The 20,376-nt window shown below is 45.0% G+C and overlaps 1 protein-coding gene across 2 annotated transcripts in view; it reads left to right on the top strand.

Annotated features, from left to right (window-relative positions):
• Nucleotides 1-20,376, top strand: part of LOC118414277 (mucin-2-like) — an 83,840-nt gene that overhangs the window by 45,324 nt on the left and 18,140 nt on the right. Inside the window, exons 23-40 of one of the 2 annotated variants that reach the window (XM_035818204.1) lie at nucleotides 4,661-4,868; nucleotides 5,085-5,300; nucleotides 7,748-7,991; nucleotides 8,412-8,464; nucleotides 8,656-8,784; nucleotides 9,307-9,433; nucleotides 9,865-10,003; nucleotides 10,225-10,415; nucleotides 10,853-11,084; nucleotides 11,215-11,337; nucleotides 11,583-11,739; nucleotides 11,951-12,099; nucleotides 12,364-12,519; nucleotides 15,074-15,405; nucleotides 15,582-15,732; nucleotides 16,192-17,426; nucleotides 18,021-18,074; nucleotides 18,621-19,024. In XM_035818204.1, the coding sequence (XP_035674097.1) occupies nucleotides 4,661-4,868; nucleotides 5,085-5,300; nucleotides 7,748-7,991; nucleotides 8,412-8,464; nucleotides 8,656-8,784; nucleotides 9,307-9,433; nucleotides 9,865-10,003; nucleotides 10,225-10,415; nucleotides 10,853-11,084; nucleotides 11,215-11,337; nucleotides 11,583-11,739; nucleotides 11,951-12,099; nucleotides 12,364-12,519; nucleotides 15,074-15,405; nucleotides 15,582-15,732; nucleotides 16,192-17,426; nucleotides 18,021-18,074; nucleotides 18,621-19,024 (4,300 nt within the window). The remainder of the gene's footprint in view (nucleotides 1-4,660; nucleotides 4,869-5,084; nucleotides 5,301-7,747; nucleotides 7,992-8,411; nucleotides 8,465-8,655; nucleotides 8,785-9,306; nucleotides 9,434-9,864; nucleotides 10,004-10,224; nucleotides 10,416-10,852; nucleotides 11,085-11,214; nucleotides 11,338-11,582; nucleotides 11,740-11,950; nucleotides 12,100-12,363; nucleotides 12,520-15,073; nucleotides 15,406-15,581; nucleotides 15,733-16,191; nucleotides 17,427-18,020; nucleotides 18,075-18,620; nucleotides 19,025-20,376) is intronic. The other variant, XM_035818205.1, reaches the window with a different exon arrangement.

Raw genomic sequence — 20,376 nt, 5'->3', positions numbered from 1 at the left:
GGATTGCCCATTTTCGATTGGATTGCAATCCACCTCGCGAGTTGGATTCGGTGGATTTCTGAGCAATCCGATTGACCAGAATCGCCCATGTGAACGCAATTGGATTGGAGTCCGGCTTGTTTCGTGGTATTGACGTCATACATACGGGTGCAGTGGACATTAGACATACTGTAACAGTGGGGTTTAAGCGCTGCCAAACTAACCACGCCAACGGCTCTAGATCTTTTGGTGTTGTGGTTTGGACGTTGGATTTGTAATCCGCCGACCCGGGCCAAGTTCGATCCCCGGTATCGGCATGTTTGTTTCTTTCTGTTCTTACTCGCCCCTCTGAATTCTTACAATACAATCATATCCACAAGATCGCAGAAATGTACGATACACGGATTAGTAAAGACGTTTATGGCCACGTTTGCTTCCAAACTGAATCATCTTACCACTACGGTTAACCACATACGGGCGCCGCAAGATTTGCCGGAACGTTCTTTTAAAATCGGCAACGCGGCAGAAGACTGACTGGTTCATTTTTGGCACATGAAAATAACGTGTGGTTTTCGTTTCTCTTCTGTCGTTGGATTGATTGTCCCAACACCACTAAAAAGCAACTATTCAACGAGAAAAACAGTCGGAAGCGTGTCTGAACAGAATATCGAGCTTTGGTTACTTCACTGCAAGCATGGGCGAGCCGTTTTTTAAAATGAAACACGGACATCTTTTATTTCAGAAAAAAGTATGTAATGAAGTCAAACGTTATAGTGGCAGTTTCTCTTATTCATGCAACTTCTTCAACAGATACATAATTTGTCAAGTTCTTCAACCTGACGTCTGACACAGGTCACGTACATGTAGGAGCATGTGCGTAAACCGATGCAAGATGTCAGAAACTTAATAAATTTTACATCTGTTCTTTATGCACCGTGTAGCTTGGAATTTCTATGTGACTAAACAATAGACCGGGAGACATCAAGAAAAAGTACAATATAGAAAGCTCGATATAATTTTACGAGTAACAAAACTTCACAAACAGCCGGAGCCTAGCCTCTGCTTGGAGAGTAGGTCCGGGCCGCCTTCTTCCTGTCTTGTCTGTTGTTTATGTCTCCCCCCTGGGAACTAGACCATCCATATGGGACAAAAACTGGCGCGTAACTGGAGGGACACACGCAGAAGCTAGTCGACTTGAACTATGGTGGGGAATTTCTGTTCTAAAGTCCACCATTGGGGTACAGAGGGATAATACTACGGCCATTTGTGACCAAAGAAAGTGTGGGACTACGAAGCTGCATGGGTCATCTGCGAACCAGTGAGTAAGATTTTGATTTTTTGTTTTACCAAGGTTTTACGGAGTAGGGGGGAGGGCATAAATTATTTTTGCCACCGATTTCCACCGTGCGTGGTGAGCGCTTGTCGCAAAATGCTAAGACTCAGTAAAAGACTGATTCATGGTGGAAGAACGGCGGCCACACTCACTGACTGAACATTTCTAGATCTGCCCTAGGCGTGAATATTGAATGAAACAACAGTTTCATCTGAGATAAAACCACACACGAGAAAAGCTGGTAACTACTATAGTAAAGCTCAAACGACGGTGGTTTATAAAAAGTGGGAACATGCATATGCATGGGGTCAGTCGGCATTGCTGAAATATAGACACGTTCTGCTTGTTGTAAATTAGAAATTCCGAGCGATCAGGCTAATTTTTTTGCACCTTTTCGTAAAATCATAGATATTGAATTACTGAAACCATTAATTGCTGTTTTGATAACGTTTATTGTACGCTTCTCCTTCTATATGTATCTAGTCTCAATTCGTTACTTCATACTGAAGAGTTCTAGCTCTTCTTTGTTTATATCTAGACTGAAAACGCGCGAAGCAGGCCTGGCGCGAACGTGGCCCATGTGGACTTGCGAATCATTCAATCAGTAAGGGACAGTTCGGACACGATTGTTGTGGAAGGAGCCTCACCGTCTGGTGCGTCGGGGTCTCTGCACATGTGAAGAGGAAAAAGTTTCCATGGACTTATCTCGTCCAAGACGGACAATAATTCAACAGTTTCGCCCGTCCGTAATACTACAAATGTTGTCGTTTCACTTTGGAATCAAGGATTCAAAGGATCCCCCCCCCCCCCTGCACCGGCGTTATTATCGTACGTTCCCTTCAAGACTTCCATAGCACATTTACCCCCCACTGAGTCTGTTGTGAAGACAGCGGTTTGCCGCTGGACATGTACTCCCCAAGCAGACGTTTGGCTCCAGCTGAAAATATTATTATATGTTGGAAATGTACAGTCAACATATGCTCTCTCTCAGACACCTCTATGAAGAATGGATTGGCGCCTTATAAAATCTTGCAATAATGGCATAATTGACAAATATGATATCAATACCACTTACCTCTGAGTCTGACCATTATTCAATTTATTGAACACAAACGTTACACTGTTGTTCATAATTCAAAAGTAGATTGATTAGGCCTGTTTTTGAAATAAAGATTTAGAAGTGTTTTTTATAGTTCTCCAAATAGTGGGAAATAAGGTCACGTCACGTTTCTCACATTCTTTGATAACCACGAATAAGAAATGATTTCATGTGTTTGTTACTCCCCAAAACTTTTTATCACAAATTTTTTTCACCCTTTGAGAGAAACAGTTATACTGCGCAGGCAGTTGTCAGGGGAGTTTTTCTGACAGATAGAGGGATTATTTATTGCCTTCCCGCGCAGCGCCGGAGGGGAGGTGCTATTATTACCTTGGCATGGACTGACTCCACTGATCTCACAATGTGGAGAATGAAAGCAGAAAAAAAAGTTGCTGATATAGTAAACACATTGTTTCTTAGTTTATAACACATACAACATGATGTTCCAGAGTTCCATATTACGGGATGTTCCCTTACAAATCCGCCTGGAGTACGTAACTTCCGGTATTTACCGCAGGAGGACGCACGCGGCGAAAATGGAGACAGATTTCGGCGAGAAGTACCGAGGATAATATTGCCGAGACGGATGTTCTTTTTCGACAAAAACTCATTCAAATGTCTTTAGTTGTCAGGCGACCATTGACCCGTTTTACCACCCTACACAACACTGCCGCGCTGGTCCCGGCGCTCGCAGGCCCGTTTACAACCCGCCCCGCAGAGCCGCGCTCGCATTGGCACGCCGTCCGCTCGATTTTCTTAGCCTGAGTATCATCCTCCGTAGTAAACCGCTGGCTAACGACTTTCGCTTTCCGTGGTTAGCAAGCGAAAGTCGTTAGCCAGTGGTTACTACGGAGGATGATACTCAGGCTACGGTTTTCTCCGCTCGCTAACAAATAAACAGTAGTGTGTACAAGCGTACGGTGGGCGTGACGCGAACAAGAGCAGGCGGTGATTAACGCCGCGGGTGGGGCGACCTACAGAGCCACATGTTGACTTTTGCTCCGAATGTCAAATACAACAATGGTTGCCAAAATCTTTAACTTTCGGCCGATTATCTCATTTGGAGGTTTTTCATTATCTATTTTACCAGGATGAAAAAACACGCTGTTTTTCAGGTTTTCCGGGACACATAAAATTGTGACTAATGTTTTACAGTGACATAACTCACAGTTTCACTCATGCGGAATGATTTCCGAGTTTACCCGAAGAGGTCACGAAGAGGTGAAGTAAGGAAACCTGGTAAGCTCTACATAAGCCTGGCACTGAATCCCACGAGACCCATCTCCTGGGACAGGCCATGTTTGGACAACACATTTGTACAGAATCAAATAGTGACATAAACATGAGGTTGGCTCTTTAGATAAAGAAGTTGATCAGTTCTAACGATAGTGGGGGCCAGTGCCCTCCAGGGTAATGCTGAGTAACTTTCTGTCCTCCCGCACCTACATCATTTGATATCTGACTAGGCCTGTCCTACTCTTTGCGGAAGATGAATAGTTGCTGTTTTTTTTTTTTTTTCACAATAAATCTTTCGATATACAATTACAAATGATATCTGTAATGAAAGTTAATAAAGCAACATAAATTGCTGCCAGTAAACTACCTTGATACGGTAACCATAATATTTTTCATACTTCAGTCAGTTTCCGTTCTCCAAACTGACGTTACGACCATGGACTAGCAGTGCCCGCAATTTCTTTGTTCTGGGTCAGCAGGGTCTGGGGGAGGCAGAGCACGCAGAGCTGCCACTACATGTACAAGCCCACAACTGTACATCTACTTGGAGAGTGCGATGCTCCCTATGTACAGAAGGGGGCGTTGCGGCACAGCTCCCTGACATTCTTAGCCCGATCAAAAAAATGACTAAGTCCTGGAGGGTTGTTGGTGGTCCCGGACTACCTGATCTGCCGGACTAGTCCTGGACCCCATCCCGGCACCAGCCGGGACCACTTGGGACCTGCTGACCCAATTTCAAACAGGTCCGGACTAGTCCAAATTCTCTCGGACCACTTGGGACTGGGCCGAACTAGTCCGAACTAGTCTGGACTAGTACATCGGACTTCCAGTTTTGCAGAGGTTGTATTTATATAGCCATTCCTAGGGCAGTTAACCTCCCATGAAATACCTATGCTTACTTACCTTACAAATTTAAATAGATAAACAAACAAAAGATATGAATGTCAGACAATATATATATTACATTCATTGATGTTCTGAACTGAATCTGATGGTGTTTTATCTCACTTAAGGTTACTCCAGCGCTCAAGGGGCATACTAAAGGCCTGTGTGGTACTTTCAACGACAAGCAAAATGACGACTTCACCACACGCAGTGGTGTCATCGTTGCGAATGTTGCGGAGTTTGGAAATTCCTGGAAGGTGTCTGCTGATTGTGAGGACCAGCCTGTGGTGACCTCTGACCTACAGCTGGGACCATGTGCTATCAACACACAGAGAGGTGAGCACAACACTTGCCTGTGGGTAAGGATACAGAAGTAGCAATAAGCACATGAGTCGTATCAATGTAGATTGTATGCAAACTATAATGAAATGGTCAATTTTCCTGAGTTTGAAACATTGTAAGTATGACACATTATCCTTGACAATCATAATCATATCAATGGTAATCAATAATAGTAGTTGATACTTACATTACATTTCCTATTCTTTTCAGCGGAATATGCTCGGCAGCACTGTGGCCTGATGAGTGGGGGCAGTTTTGAGGCGTGTAACCGCCTGTTGGAACCAGCGACCTATATAACGGCCTGCGAGTACGACGTGTGCCAGTGTCAGGATGGAGATGAGTGCCTGTGTTCGGCCATCGCCCACTATGCCAGGGAGTGTGCAAAGCTGGGAGCTGTGGTCAACTGGAGAACAGAGGGAACCTGTGGTATGTCCTTCCTCTTACTTGGACAAGGAAGGTAGCCATGTCAAGGAAAAAACATTTTCTTTAAGTTGCTTTATCTTCAATATTCTTTACTCTGCAACTTTCTTAGTGTTTAGTGGTATGCTAATAAGTGGCCAAGGCTACCTCTGTGAAAATTCAAGCGTCTCAGACGGCGAAACGCCGTTTGCGTCAACCGTCCAAGGCGTCTTAAATTATTGGGACGCTTTGGACGGTTACGGCGGCGGACGGCATGGGACGGGCTTTTGAACGCCCGACGAAACGTCCAAGACGGTCCGAACGGCATAACAAACGCTTGGACGCGTCTAGATTGGCACTTTAGACGCGTCCGGTCGGACGTTCGGGACGTCCGAGACGGCGTCTGAAAGCGGGCAGCCGGACGCTCCCGCGCTCCGTCGGGCGGGCCCCCCGCTGGGAACAGACGTCTCTGCGGACGGACCAGACGCCGATTGCGACGGACGTAAATGACGTAATCCAGGCTGCTGGGACGGATCGGACGCCGATTGCGACGGGCATAAACGGCGTAATCCAGGCCGCTGGTACGGGCGGTAGCCTCCACCACGCCTTCCCACGGGGGGTACAGATCGTAAAATTCGACAGAAAATGGAATGAAAGGCCAAGAGGCAGTCATCGCTATATTATTAAAGGTTAATATCTGGGCCAAACTCCTAGCAAAATATTTTTTCTTCAAGACACAGTTTTAGTTAGTCAGGCAGTACAGTAGAAACTCATAACGGGCCGGTGCATTTAATTTGGAACGTGTGCAGACGGCTGTCCGGACGCCGTTTCTGACGGCGTCCGGTCACGGCTATGATTTTATGGCCTCTAGGGATAAGCGTTCCCACATACCAAACAAACAAATATTCAGCCAGGCAGTGAATTGTAGAAGACCACCCACCACCGGGCCGTCAGGTTTAGCTAAAATCAAACACAACTTGAACAAATTTCTTCGTAAATTGTTTACACGTACTCCGCGGCGTTTAATCAACTTTGCTACATGTACGAAATTCAATCCGGCCTTCAATCGTGTCCGCGGCTTTTTGTGCCGCCGTGCCGACACGTTGCATCAGAATGGACGAGCCCACATAACATCAAGGGTAAATACAGGACGTTTGAAATTTTCTATCGTAAATTTTAATTGCACCAGTATTTGCTAAAGACTGGATATATAAATGTGAAATAACGTTAAATTTTCTACAAAGATCATAAGTCATTTTTTTTTATTTCGAGGTAGCGAAATAAAGTCTTCCGTTTCATAAGTTCCTAACCCCAAGTAGTTGGAAGAGCCGACTAAGATTTTGATTGGCACCGGCAAAATCGGTAGGTGCTATCTCATTATCTGTTGTCTAAATCTACATTTTAACAGCATTATCATTCTTAATAGAAACAACAGATATTTTTTACAAGTATTCTACAACGTGTTCATAATTCTTTTTATTTTGTGGCATCAAAACAAGATCCTAAATTTTATCATTTCTTCGCGTATGTGGGGAGGGCACCCGTAACAACAAGTCGTCGGTAAACTTTGCAACAGATGAATGTACAAAAAGTTAGAATAAAATGCGAAGTATTCACTTACCGGCGCCTGCAAAGTATCGACAATCAGCTAACGGAAGAACCGCTGCTTCTTTTGACGTCTGTCACATCTGTGATTTCTGCTGTCCAAGGTTTGCTGCTTCGAGTAAGTAGTATAATTTTTCCCCCTTGTCGGCGCACGACAAATAATTTTTGTACATTCTTTTTAGTATAAATAACGGATACAGTCATCGCCGTAAACCCAACCTCAGCACAATGTCGTACAAACATCAGCTGCTACGTCTAGACGTGAAGTCCTTGGTCCAAAAGTGCGCAAAATTTAACAAACGGACATGAAATCCACAGAAATAGTCACCTTCTGAACATAAGTCCTGCAACCGCCGGAGTGTTCAACGGTCTGAAATTCGAATTCACCCGCTGAAATTGGCGCATGTGCAGAAGTTAAAACGACATGTTTCCCGTGGGGATCATAAGAAAAGACGCAGCCGTCTGCCGGCGTCGGGTGACTAAGTATTTTATAGCCCCATCAGTGGCCGTCTCCGACGGCAATGGAAGGTCTTTCAGCCGTTCGGGCGTTCACCATAAAAACTGACAGAACGGCACGGACGCTCACGATGTGTCCGCGGCCGTTTCGGACGGCAATGAACGCGTCCAGAACGTCTGAAACGCGCTCGGACGCCATTGGACGCTTGTAGACGCCGTCCGGGCAGTTTCGGACGCTTGAATTTTCACAGAGGTACACTGCTTGAATCTTTCCATGTGTGGGGAAAATGAAGGTTTTCTATCAAAACATCAGCCATAGATGTCAATACTGGGTTAATGCTTTGCTTCTAGACAAGTACATTATCTTTGGGACTGTCTCTGACCTTGAGTTTGGTGTACTTGTTCCTGTGTAGTTGAGGAGTGTCCCCAGGTGGGGCAGGTGTGGCAGGAATGCAGCTCTGCCTGTAGGTCCAGCTGTCGGTACCTGTCAGAGCCAGACTCCGGCTGCACGGAGGACTGCGTGGCTGGCTGCAACTGTCCACCTGGTCTGTACCAGTCCGAGAGTGGGGCCTGCGTTCCTCAGGAGGAGTGCCAGTGCTTCTACCAAGGGGAGGTGTATCAGACACAGACTTCCACTGTGCTGGGCAACCTCATATGGTGAGTGGGCAACACTAAGATAATGCACCTTTTTGGATGGGGTTTGAGAGTTCTGAGAAAAATTGACATCTGTGTATGCAGTGAAAGGGTTCAAATTCACCATTTTCAATGAATCATACATGTCGTATTTGACATTAAAAAAGTTGAAGTTGTCAGATGATTGCATGCAAAAGGATTTGACATTGCCTTTATCTATTTGTCAAAGTTTGCTATAAACAGATGCAACAAAGAACAATATAGCGTTAGAACAAAAATGGCAAAGATAGCTTCCGACAGCCATTCCCTCTGTAGACTGTATACACGTCAGGTGTTTTTTTTTTCTGTCTGTTCAAATGCGGCATATTGTTTAGGGTTAACTCAAGGTACGCAGTATGAAGACAGGTCTCTTAATAAATGTAACTCACTGTGTTTCCTCTACAGCTTCTGTGAGGACGGCATAATGAACTGTCAGGAGCGTGTGATCATGTCAAGTGGTAAGTTTTTAAATTAGTGCTCTCATCTCCTTGTTCTAAATCTCACATAATTACACCTTTGCATTGACTAACTTGGTATGTTGTTTTTGTTTGTCATACCAAATGCACACACAATGTACCTCCACTATTTTCAAAGTCACTGTGATATGTGTTGTGCTATATGATATTTATCATGTCATGTTTTACTGCAGAGTACAACTGTACTTCTGGGATGGAGTACTTCGACTGTGAGGGAGCAGCTGCTGGGCAGATGGGCAAGGCCTGTGAAGAGACATGTGGAAACATCGGCATGGAATGTCTGGCCGAGCAGTGTGTGTCAGGTGGGTTAACAGTCACAGTGTGTAAGTTTGAACTGTTTGTCATGTGGGTTAACAGTGTGTCAGGAGGGTTAACAGTGTGTGTCAGGTCACCTGGTGGGTTAACAGTGTATGTTAGGTGGGTGATCAGTGTGTGTCAGGTGGGTGATCAGTGTGTGTCAGGTAGGTGAGCAGTGTGTGTCAGGTGGGTGAACAGTGTGTGTTAGGTGGGTGATCAGTGTGTGTCAGGTGGGTGATCAGTGTGTGTCGGGTGGGTGATCAGAGTGTGTCACGTAGATGATCAGTGTGTGTCAGGTGGTTATGTCAGGTGGACTATGAGTGTTTAAGAGAATGGTGTACATAACATGTACATGTCGTGAAAAGCAGACTGTACAGCATTTGCTGGGTAACAGTTACTGTCAATATCATATGAACAGTGAGTTTCAGTATGGTGGCTAGGCTCTTTTGATTTGTACATTTGTTTTGTATCTATGAGCCCAGCTGTGGCTGAAAGTTGAATTTTGACGTACTCTGTGTCCTCATCAGGGTGCCAGTGTCCCCATGGACTTGTACGGGATGGGAGTGAGTGTGTCTTGCCAGAGGAGTGTCGCTGTGAGCACAATGGACAAATGTATGATCCAGGCCAGACCATCAGCGTGGACTGCAACTCCTGGTAGGCACTGACTCCACTTCAGTGTTAGAATTATATGTGATTTTTCAATGAAATCATTTCTTGTATTGTAAGTTGTTCTCTATATATTTAATATTATGAAACTCTTATTCTCAATTCTTACCAAGTTATTACCATTAAGTAGTTACCATTATTTTGGAACGTATATCTAAAATAATTCTTTATATCTATGCATGCTGTCAGTCCTAAACCTTTAGCCTTCCAACCTTAAGATCCTTTCTGCCTGCAACACTAATTTCTGATCTCAACTCTGGACAGCCTTAAGTCATGATACTTTACTATTGTATGGTACACAAACCTGAAGTACAATTCATATATTCTCTGTTCTTGACGTTTTTTACCTTCACATAACGTGTAAACCTGGTTACCCACCACAGGATAGTTTATAACTCTACTTTGCTACCTTGATACAGCACCTGTAGCCAAGGTGTCTGGTCTTGCACCACCAAAGAATGTGCAGCTCAGTGCAGCATGTTTGGAAACTCCCACTACACCACCTTTGATGGTCACAGCTACGAGTTTGAAGGAACCTGCAAGTACATCATTGCCCAGGTACGTGGTGTGCAGAATACCAATATGTGCAGAATCAACACTGGCTTTAAACAAAAGTTCTTGATATCAGCTTCTCTCTGAAGTTGTTAGGACTCTACAGAACTCTTAAAACCTTTACTAGTACAAATGCAGTGCATTGCTGCACCTGGGCAGGAAATGTGCATTAAGGTACCTTGTCAGGAATTCTGTGCTTAAATGTTCCCATTTATGTTTCTCCCCAGGATTATTGCTACAACCAGACTGGAAGCTTCCGTATCCATGCAGAGAAGACGGCCTGTAATGGTCTGTCAGGTAACGTGTGCGCCCGTACAGTCACAGTTACCCTCCAGCAGCTACAGATCCACCTCGAGCATGGGAAGGATGTCCATGTTGGACCCATCCCGGGGTCAGAGGTCGCCTATACATCCTACAAGTATGTCATTTATTCTACACACTTGATACAATGTGGTAGGTCATATAGCGAAGAGTCAGTCTTCAGTCAGTCATCACAGTAATAATATACCAATGACCAAACTATTTGTGATCATAACACGGCTAGCAAATTGAACTTTCACCCCAATAACATTTTTTTTTTACCAGTAAATGTAATGGTTACAATGAGTGTGTCAAACAACCAATCACTCAGGGACTGACTTTCAGGATTATTCAACAGCCTATCTTATGTCTATATTATGATAGAGAGAGCAACTAAGAATGATCTGTCTCAAAGGGTGTTCCTATTAACAATAATTCCCAAAATAAAGAAAGGGATTTCTAATTATAGAGGTGTTCATAAACCCAGTTGACTTGGTAATCTGTGTAATTGATATAAAGATTGCTTTAATCTACTTGTTCCTACTCTTTTCTTAGGTTCAACATCTACAGAAGTGGATTCTTCACCATTATCAAGGTGGAGAATGGTATAGACCTGTACTGGGACAATGCCACACGTCTCTACATCAAGGTGTGGCCCAACCACCGCGGCCGTGTGTGCGGCATGTGTGGAAACTTTGATGGAAACCAGATAAATGACTTCAACACGCCTGAGTTGGACAGAGCCACCACAGTTCAGGACTTTGCTAACAGCTGGAAGGTGTCCAGTGTAAGTACTATGATCCATTCATGTTGTGTTGCTGGTAGTTGATCAGAATGCCAATAGTTGCCTGTCAAATGCCTGTCATTTTGCTTGAGTCAATGAATCTATAATGTGGTTCTGTTGTGTTCTCCTCCAGTCCTGTCCTGATGTTGAGGCTCCACTATCTGACTACTGTGCGCTGCATCCTCACCGTGAAGCCTGGGCCCGTCGGCAGTGTAACATCATCCTATCTGACACCTTCAGCCCCTGCCACTACAAGGTAGGACTAGATAGTCTAATAAAAGTATATAGTTCTCAAAATAGATGAATCAATGATTTCAAGAAACAAAGTCAATTTGAAAGGAAAGGAAAGCAATAGTTTACATGTAACATGCAGAGTTTATACATCTGATTCAATGCTATGATGAGCAATTTCAACATCCTTATTGCGAAAATGATAGAATTAGCCCACATAATAGAAGTGTTGTACCCGCTGTGACCTGGTCTGCCCCCCTCCCACTCCAGGTTGACCCTGAGCCGTACTACCAGGCATGTGTGCAGGACTCCTGCAGCTGTGACAGTGGGGGAGACTGTGAGTGTTTCTGTACAGCAGTGGCTGCGTATGGAGACATGTGTAACACTCAGGACGTCCACATCAGGTGGAGGACACACGAACTCTGTCGTAAGTTCAGCCCTATCCTCACTCATTACTCATGAATACATCAAACTGGTACATACACATTAATCATATGATTTACTAGTATATTTGGAAAGAGGAATGTTAAACAGGAAGTATTCTCTGCAAACATCAAAAGATTTCTCATGATGACTCAAACTATCAACTAGAATGACAGCACTCTGATACAAATGACTAACTTTTGTTGTTTCTGTAGCCACCCAGTGTGAAGACTATAACTGGGACCCAGAGAAGTGTGAGTGGCACTATGATCCTTGTGGAACATCCTGTCCAGCAACCTGTGAGGACCCCCATCCATCCAGCTGTGATCTGCAGTGTATGGAGGGATGCCATCCTAAATGCCCAGTAAGTCAGAATCACTTGTCATTAGTAGTGTAGAGGAGAACTGCTGAAAATTTCAACAGACAACGTTCTTAAACAAACATCTGGGAGACATTTTCTAGGTATTTTTATACTGGTAACATTAGATCGATAGTATGGACATCATGCAGGTACACTAGTAACCTGTACTGCCACATAGATGATAATGTACTTTTATTATCAATTGTTACAAGATACAGTCTGAGAGTGTTTTTCTGACCTACATGTAACCTGTTTCTCTCTCCCCAGAATGGAACAGTCCTGTACAACGGCAAGTGTATCCCACCCATGGACTGCCCAGTCACAACAACTACACCACTGCCAACCACTACAGCCTTCATTCCAACAACTGTGTCAACCACACTGCTGCCGACAACAACAGAGTCAATCGCAACAACTACTTTGGTAATTGTTGTTTTAAGCAGAAGGGCAACCACCATGCACAGAACACTGACAAATTTCTTATTACTTACAATTTTTACATAATGACATTCTTACACTACATGTGTATGTAATGGACACTATGTAACTTATTTACATAATTTGGTTATTTTCAGTACCTCAAATTATGAAAACAAAAATGTATAGCATGGTCCTCCCAAAAGGTGACAAAAATTCTTAATTTTTCCCACCTTAAGATCAAAGCAATTTGATAATGCATGATGTTCTGCTTCAATAAGGCACATAAATAGAAATGTAACCTCCCCTCTCATCATCGGCGTCAGCTCGTGACCGAGCATTAGTTCATGTCCATCCAGTCTCATTTGTTGATTGTTGGTGGCGGTGTCTGAAGTGGCTGCTCAGGCAGTGTGGAACAGTCTGGGACACTTTGTGCAGGGCAGAGTGGGTGGGGAGCGAGGAAGTAGTAGTCTCTCTTTGCGTTGTTGTCTTTTTGTCTCGGCTTCGGAGCGTCGTAGCTGCTCCATGTGATCAGTCCCCTGCGTTATGGTGCGTCTCCACTCTGACCGGTTCTCCGCGAGAGTCTCCCAATTAGTGTGGTCAATGTCACAACGAAGGAGGGTAGCCTTTAACTCAGCGTTCCCGCCAGGTTCTTGAAAGTATGCGTCCAAATATTTCTGAGGGGGGTATTGAGCGCCGGAGGCGCGAGACGAGCGCCGCAGGCGCTCGCATTCTAGGGGGGTCCGGGGGCATGCTCCCCCGGGAAAATTTGGATTTTCAAACCCTCTAAAACACAATTTCCCGCAATTTGAGATTAAAATCATGCGCTTGAGATTGGATGTCGGTTGCCTCTTTTACTCCCGTAATTCAGTAATCGACAACCGCCCTTTCTAAAAAAATACACTATAGCACGGGGAATCAGCCGTCCGTGATCTGGCCCGGGTATAATTTCTCCGGACACGAAAATTTTTGGATTTTTTATGCTTCGCAACAGGGCTCTAGCCAGTTCGTCAGCCCATGGAAAAATTTTGCCAATTTCTTCCGTCATTGAATAAAAAATGTCGACCTCGTGCGATCGATGTTGCGCCCTCCCTCATCAAATAGTTTTCCGAGACGATAAAATAACGACGACATCACACTCACGAATCGGTGGGGTTTTACAAGGCCGTGTCGTCATTTTCCACGAGCGTGCGTTTGTTTCCTGCGACCTCAGGTAACCCCGTTTTCGGCGTGAAATCTTTGGCTGGATTTATTTTTAAATAGACCAAGAACGTTATACATTACTCGAAGGAGGACGATCTGTTGCCTCTTTGGCAGTGATCAGTGCCGGGGTAGCCTTGAACTAGTAGCCAGAAAGACGTTCCAACGTGCTGGGCGCTGCGATCGACGGTCCGTCTTGGGAGGGGGGCGTGCCGCGCCATGTGCCACGGAGGCCAACGCCAGTGCACAGCCGACTCGATCGACGCTTGACAACAATATTGCGGCCCCTTTTCTGCCACAAATTTTGTCTTTTTGAAACAAAAGAAATTTTGGAAATAAGAAATAAAGTGTATAGTTTTGGATTCTTCACTTATTTACCGCGCACCGCTTTTTTAACTTGGATAAATGGGGAAACTTTAATAGTAAATTGTTAGCAGCTAGGGAAGAAACTTGCCAGACGACACGGGCGGCTACCAATACCACAAAACAACGTCACGTGCGCTAATACTCGGTAACTTTTGTATATTCTCCGGTGACCAATGACAGAGTACATCATTACATTTATCAACCGCTGATTGGTTATTAAGATGATTGGATTTGGACCTGATGGCCAATCTAGACTGCTTGGCGCTGGCGGCCTGTTGTCAAAGAAACCGACTGCCAATCAATTGCCCACAGCGTGAGAACTTTTGTTGAGATGTGCAACACTCGCGCAGAACAGTTTGTTTGTTCAATACTAGTATTAACCACAAATCTTTAACAAATACATGAAAATGAGGACAAGTAAGTATCATGTTAAAATCAGAATATAAAATCTGCATAAGATTTCTTCCACTGTTACAGAATGCTGGCTGTCAGATGTAACGTTACTTCACGGACTACAAATAATTATATTGCGCAACGGACAGCTCAGACTGGCGCGTGGCTGGGTGTGTCGCACATGGGTCCGCTAGTTGTAAAACGTGCCGCGCTCCGCCCCATGGGACGACCGGAAAGTGAACAATTGAAGTATAAATTGTAAAGGTAGGATTAGTTCTTATAAAGACAGATTTTTAAAAAGATTCCAGATACATTTTGTACACTGGTGGTACAAGTCAGCCTTTCTTACAGATTTTTTTATGGACGCATTCAGCCGAGCTGAGTGCGTCTTTCCAGAAAAAAATGCGTCCAAAGACGTAAAGACGTATGCCTGGCGGGAACGCTGCTTTAACTGGTCGCGAAACCGACGCTTGGGGCTCCTCGCGACCTTGTGCCTCCCCTCTACATTGAGACTTTTTACTCTCTGAAGTTTCTATACCACAGGACCTGCAGATTGTGGTTATTACTTTTGATATAACTCTCTGCTCTTTAAACTATGTAGGAAGTCACAACAGCATCAGAGACCACGCCAATGCCCACCACCACCAGGGGTGAAGGTGGAGGGAAGACCACTACAGCTGCCCCAACTACAGAGGTTACTCCAACAGGGTCCCCATCTCCTCCAGTCCAAACCACCACAGAAGCCACAACAATACAGAGTACAACTACATTCTCCACAACCACTCCTGAGGTGACCACGCCTTGTGAGCACGCTGAAGTCTGCTATTGGACCAGCTGGATCAACTCAGATCTTCCTAGGGTACAGAGGACAGCAGACAATGAGACACTTGCACATCTCCTGCAAGCTGGGAGTAACATCTGCATGCATCCAAGGTAAGGATCAACACAGACCATCTCAACACTTAACCCATATCTGCAAATGTATGTCTTCATAAATCCAAAGTGAAAGTCAACCAGCTCTTTCAGGGTAGTCCCAGACTTTTCTTTAAACAAGTTGCAATTGGTGGTCATGACCGACTCTGATGACGTGGAGATTGTTTTGATTTCAGCATGATCGAGTGCCGCACCTCCTCGCACAACCCTGACAACTTGCGGCTCATTCCCGTGGAGCAAGTCGACCAGGAGGTAACCTGTGATGTGGACCAAGGCTTCCTCTGTCTTGCAGAACTACAGGAAAATCCTTTCTGCCTTGATTATGAGGTATATCTGTGTGTCAATACCACCACTATCTATAGCATAGGAAGTATGTCATATACATTGTACATGTAAATACTATGTGCCTGCCCCTCGTGCAGAAGGTATATTACACTGAACTAGACTTATCTATCGCACGTATATAACACTGAACTAGACTTATCTATCCCCCATGTGTAATGTATCATTAAGGGTTTCATATCATTTAGTACATCTGTAAGGGTATGGCATGAGTATTGTATCCATAATGGTCTTACAGCTGTAAGGGTCTCACTCAGTTGTATATCTGTGAGGGTCTTGCACCATGTAATTATATCTCTCACACCAGTAGTATACAATGTATTTGTGAAGTCTCACACCATCATCCAAATACTGTGTCGTCCTGTTAAAAGAATTGAGAATACATGATACATGTACAACTTGTAAATAGAAGAAGAAATCAATATGAGATTGGTATACCTACAGGTCCGCTTGTACTGCTGTTCTTGTGGAGGCACTGTACCACCTATTACCACAACAAGCCAGCCCACCACTACAGAATCTACCACTAGTACTGTTTCTACAACAACCCAGTCAACCACCACAGAATCCACCACTATTTCCACAACCCAGCCCACCACTACAGAAACTACCACAACAATAGTTTCTACCACCCCATGTGAACATGTCCAAGAGATGTGTGAATGGAAAGAGTGGATGAACAAGGAATATCCCAATCCTAACAGTCCTAGCCAGAATGAGACCTATGCCAACTTGAGGGACACCTATGACTTCTGTGACACACCTATGGACATACAGTGTAGCATCAGTGGAATGCCAATGAATACCCCATTTGAGTCCATGGCTCAACAAGGTGTTATCTGTGATATAAACAGTGGACTGTACTGTGATGCAAGCCAGATTCCTGGCTTCTTTGGAGTTTGCTATGACTATGAAATCCGTGTGAAATGCTGCTGGGAAGAATGTGTCACACCTACTTCCACAGAGTACCCGCCCACTACTACAGAATCCACCACTGTTTCCACAACAACCGAGCCTACCACTACAGAATCCACCACTAGTACTGTTTCCACAACAACCCAGCCCACCACTACAGAATCCATTGTTACCACAACCCCGTGTGAACATGTGGAGGAGATGTGTGAATGGTCAGACTGGATGAACAAAGATGAGCCCAGTGATGGTAACCCTAACCAGAATGAGACCTATGACAACCTTAGGGACATCTATGAATTCTGTGAGGAACCCATGGACATTGAGTGCTCAGTTGCAGGGATGGAAGGTACTCAGATGTCCCTTCCAGAGGGTGTGAGCTGTGACCAGGCCACTGGTCTGGTCTGTTATGCCAGCCAGCTTCCTGGCAAGGGTCAAGTATGTGAGGACTATCAGATCAGGGTGAAATGTTGTAGTGAAAAGTGTGTTACACCTGTTCCTACAACAACAAGACCAACCACCACACCAACTACAACAGTTTCTACAACAACCCAGCCGACTACCACAGAGACAACAACAGTTTCTACAACTCAGCCCACCACTACAGAAACAACTACTGTTTCCACAACAACCCAGCCTACTACCACAGAGACAACTTCAAGTACAACAGTTATGACTCCAACTGGTTCTCCATCACCAACCCAACCACCCACTACAGAATCCACCACTGTTTCCACGACAAGCCAGCCCACCACTACAGAATCCACCACTGTTTCTACGACAAGCCAGCCCACCACTACAGAATCCACCACTGTTTCTACGACAAGCCAGCCCACCACTACAGAATCCACCACTAGTACTGTTTCTACAACAACCCAGTCAACCACTACAGAATCCACCACTATTTCCACAACCCAGCCCACCACTACAGAAACTACCACAACAATAGTTTCTACCACCCCATGTGAACATGTCCAAGAGATGTGTCAATGGTCAGACTGGATGAACAAGGAATATCCCAATCCTAATAGTCCCAGCCAGAATGAGACCTATGCCAACTTGAGGGACACCTATGACTTCTGTGACACTCCTATGGACATACAGTGTGGCATTAGTGGAATACCAATGAATACCCCATTTGAGTCCATAGCTCAAGAAGGTGTAATGTGTGATATAAACAGTGGACTGTACTGTGATGCAAGCCAGATCTCTGGCTTCTTTGGAGTTTGCTATGACTATGAAATCCGTGTGAAATGCTGCTGGGAAGAATGCGTCACTCCCACTCCCACAGAGTACCCGCCCACTACTACAGAATCCACCACTGTTTCCACAACAACCGAGCCTACCACTACAGAATCCACCACTAGTACTGTTTCCACAACAACCCAGCCCACCACTACAGAATCCATTGTTACCACAACCCCGTGTGAACATGTGGAGGAGATGTGTGAATGGTCAGACTGGATGAACAAAGATGAGCCCAGTGATGGTAACCCTAACCAGAATGAGACCTATGACAACCTTAGGGACATCTATGAATTCTGTGAGGAACCCATGGACATTGAGTGCTCAGTTGCAGGGATGGAAGGTACTCAGATGTCCCTTCCAGAGGGTGTGAGCTGTGACCAGGCCACTGGTCTGGTCTGTTATGCCAGCCAGCTTCCTGGCAAGGGTCAAGTATGTGAGGACTATCAGATCAGGGTGAAATGTTGTAGTGAAAAGTGTGTTAACACCTGTTCCTACAACAACAAGACCAACCACCACACCAACTACAACAGTTTCTACAACAACCCAGCCGACTACCACAGAGACAACAACAGTTTCTACAACTCAGCCCACCACTACAGAAACAACTACTGTTCCACAGAGTACCGCCAACTACTTCAGAATCCACCACCTGTTTCCACAACAACCAAGCCTACCACTACAGAATCAACCACTGTTTCCACGACAATCATTACCACAACCCCATGTGAACATGTGGAGGAGATGTGTGAATGGTCAGACTGGATGAACAAAGATGAGCCCAGTGGTGGTAACCCTAACCAGAATGAGACCTATGACAACCTTAGGGACACCTATGAATTCTGTGAGGCACCCATGGACATTGAGTGCTCAGTTGCAGGGATGGAAGGTACTCAGATGTCCCTTCCAGAGGGTGTGAGCTGTGACCAGGCCACTGGTCTGGTCTGTTATGCCAGCCAGCTTCCTGGCAAGGGTCAAGTTTGTGAGGACTATCAGATCAGGGTGAAATGTTGTAGTGAAAAGTGTGTTACACCTGTTCCTACAACAACAAGACCAACCACCACACCAACTACAACAGTTTCTACAACAACCCAGCCAACCACGACAGAGACAACAACAGTTTCTGCAACAACAGTGCCAACCACGACAGAGACAACAATAGTTTCTACAACAACCCAGCCCACCACTACAGAAACAACTTCTTCAAGTACAACAGTTATGACTCCAACTGGTTCCCCCTCACCAACCCAACCACCCACTACAGAATCCACCACTGTTTCCACGACAGTCCAGTCAACCACCCCAACATCCTGTGGGTACGTTTGCAACTGGACAGACTGGATGAACTCCTACAATCCCAGCACAGATATGCAGCTGAATGATGTGGAGACATTGGAGAACCTTCACAGTAGATTCAGCTTCTGTGAAACACCAATGGGCATCGAGTGTCGATATGCTGAAAACCCCAGCCTAGACTTCATTGATCACCATCAGCCTGGGGTAAGGACTAGACAGAAATCTTCTTTTGCTGTTTTTCTTGATAAAAAAATGTTTGTAAGTCTTTATTAATTTGCCATATGCTTTGTTTGTTATCAACATTACATCCATGCCAGATGTCAATGTGTTGTAACCTATCTGTCCTGTCTGCTAAGGATTGATGTGTTTTTTTCCTGTTCAGGTGACATGTGAGGTGGACTCAGGCCTGTACTGTGATGCTAGCTTGACTAATGTTGGAGCCTGCATGGACTATGAGGTGAGGTTCCAGTGCTGTCATGTGCCTGACACATGTAAAACAACAACAACCGTGACAACAGAGGTACCAACAACAACAACCACAGTGACCACGGAGAGACCATTAACAACAATCACTACAGAATCCACCACTGTTTCCACGACAACCCAGCCTACCACTACAGAATCCACCACTATTTCCACGACAACCCAGCCCACCACTACAGAATCCACCACTGTTTCCACGACAACCCAGCCTACCACTACAGAATCCACCACTGTTTCCACGACAATCATTTCCACAACCCCATGTGAGCATGTGGAGGAGATGTGTGAATGGTCAGACTGGATGAACAAAGATGAGCCCAGTGGAGGTAACCCTAACCAGAATGAGACCTATGACAACCTTAGGGACATCTATGAATTCTGTGAGGCACCCATGGACATTGAGTGCTCAGTTGCAGGGATGGAAGGTACTCAGATGTCCCTTCCAGAGGGTGTGAGCTGTGACCAGGCCACTGGTCTGGTCTGCTATGCCAGCCAGCTTCCTGGCAAGGGTCAAGTTTGTGAGGACTATCAGATCAGGGTGAAATGTGGTAGTGAAAAGTGTGTTACACCTGTTCCTACAACAACAAGACCAACCACCACACCAACTACAACAGTTTCTACAACAACCCAGCCAACCACGACAGAACAAACAACAGTTTCTACAACAACCCAGCCAACCACAACAGAGGCCAC

This window comes from Branchiostoma floridae, chromosome 4 (assembly GCF_000003815.2).
Source record: "Branchiostoma floridae strain S238N-H82 chromosome 4, Bfl_VNyyK, whole genome shotgun sequence".
Classification (NCBI taxonomy): Eukaryota; Metazoa; Chordata; class Leptocardii; order Amphioxiformes; family Branchiostomatidae; genus Branchiostoma; species Branchiostoma floridae.
This window is presented reverse-complemented; position numbering and strand designations above follow the sequence as displayed.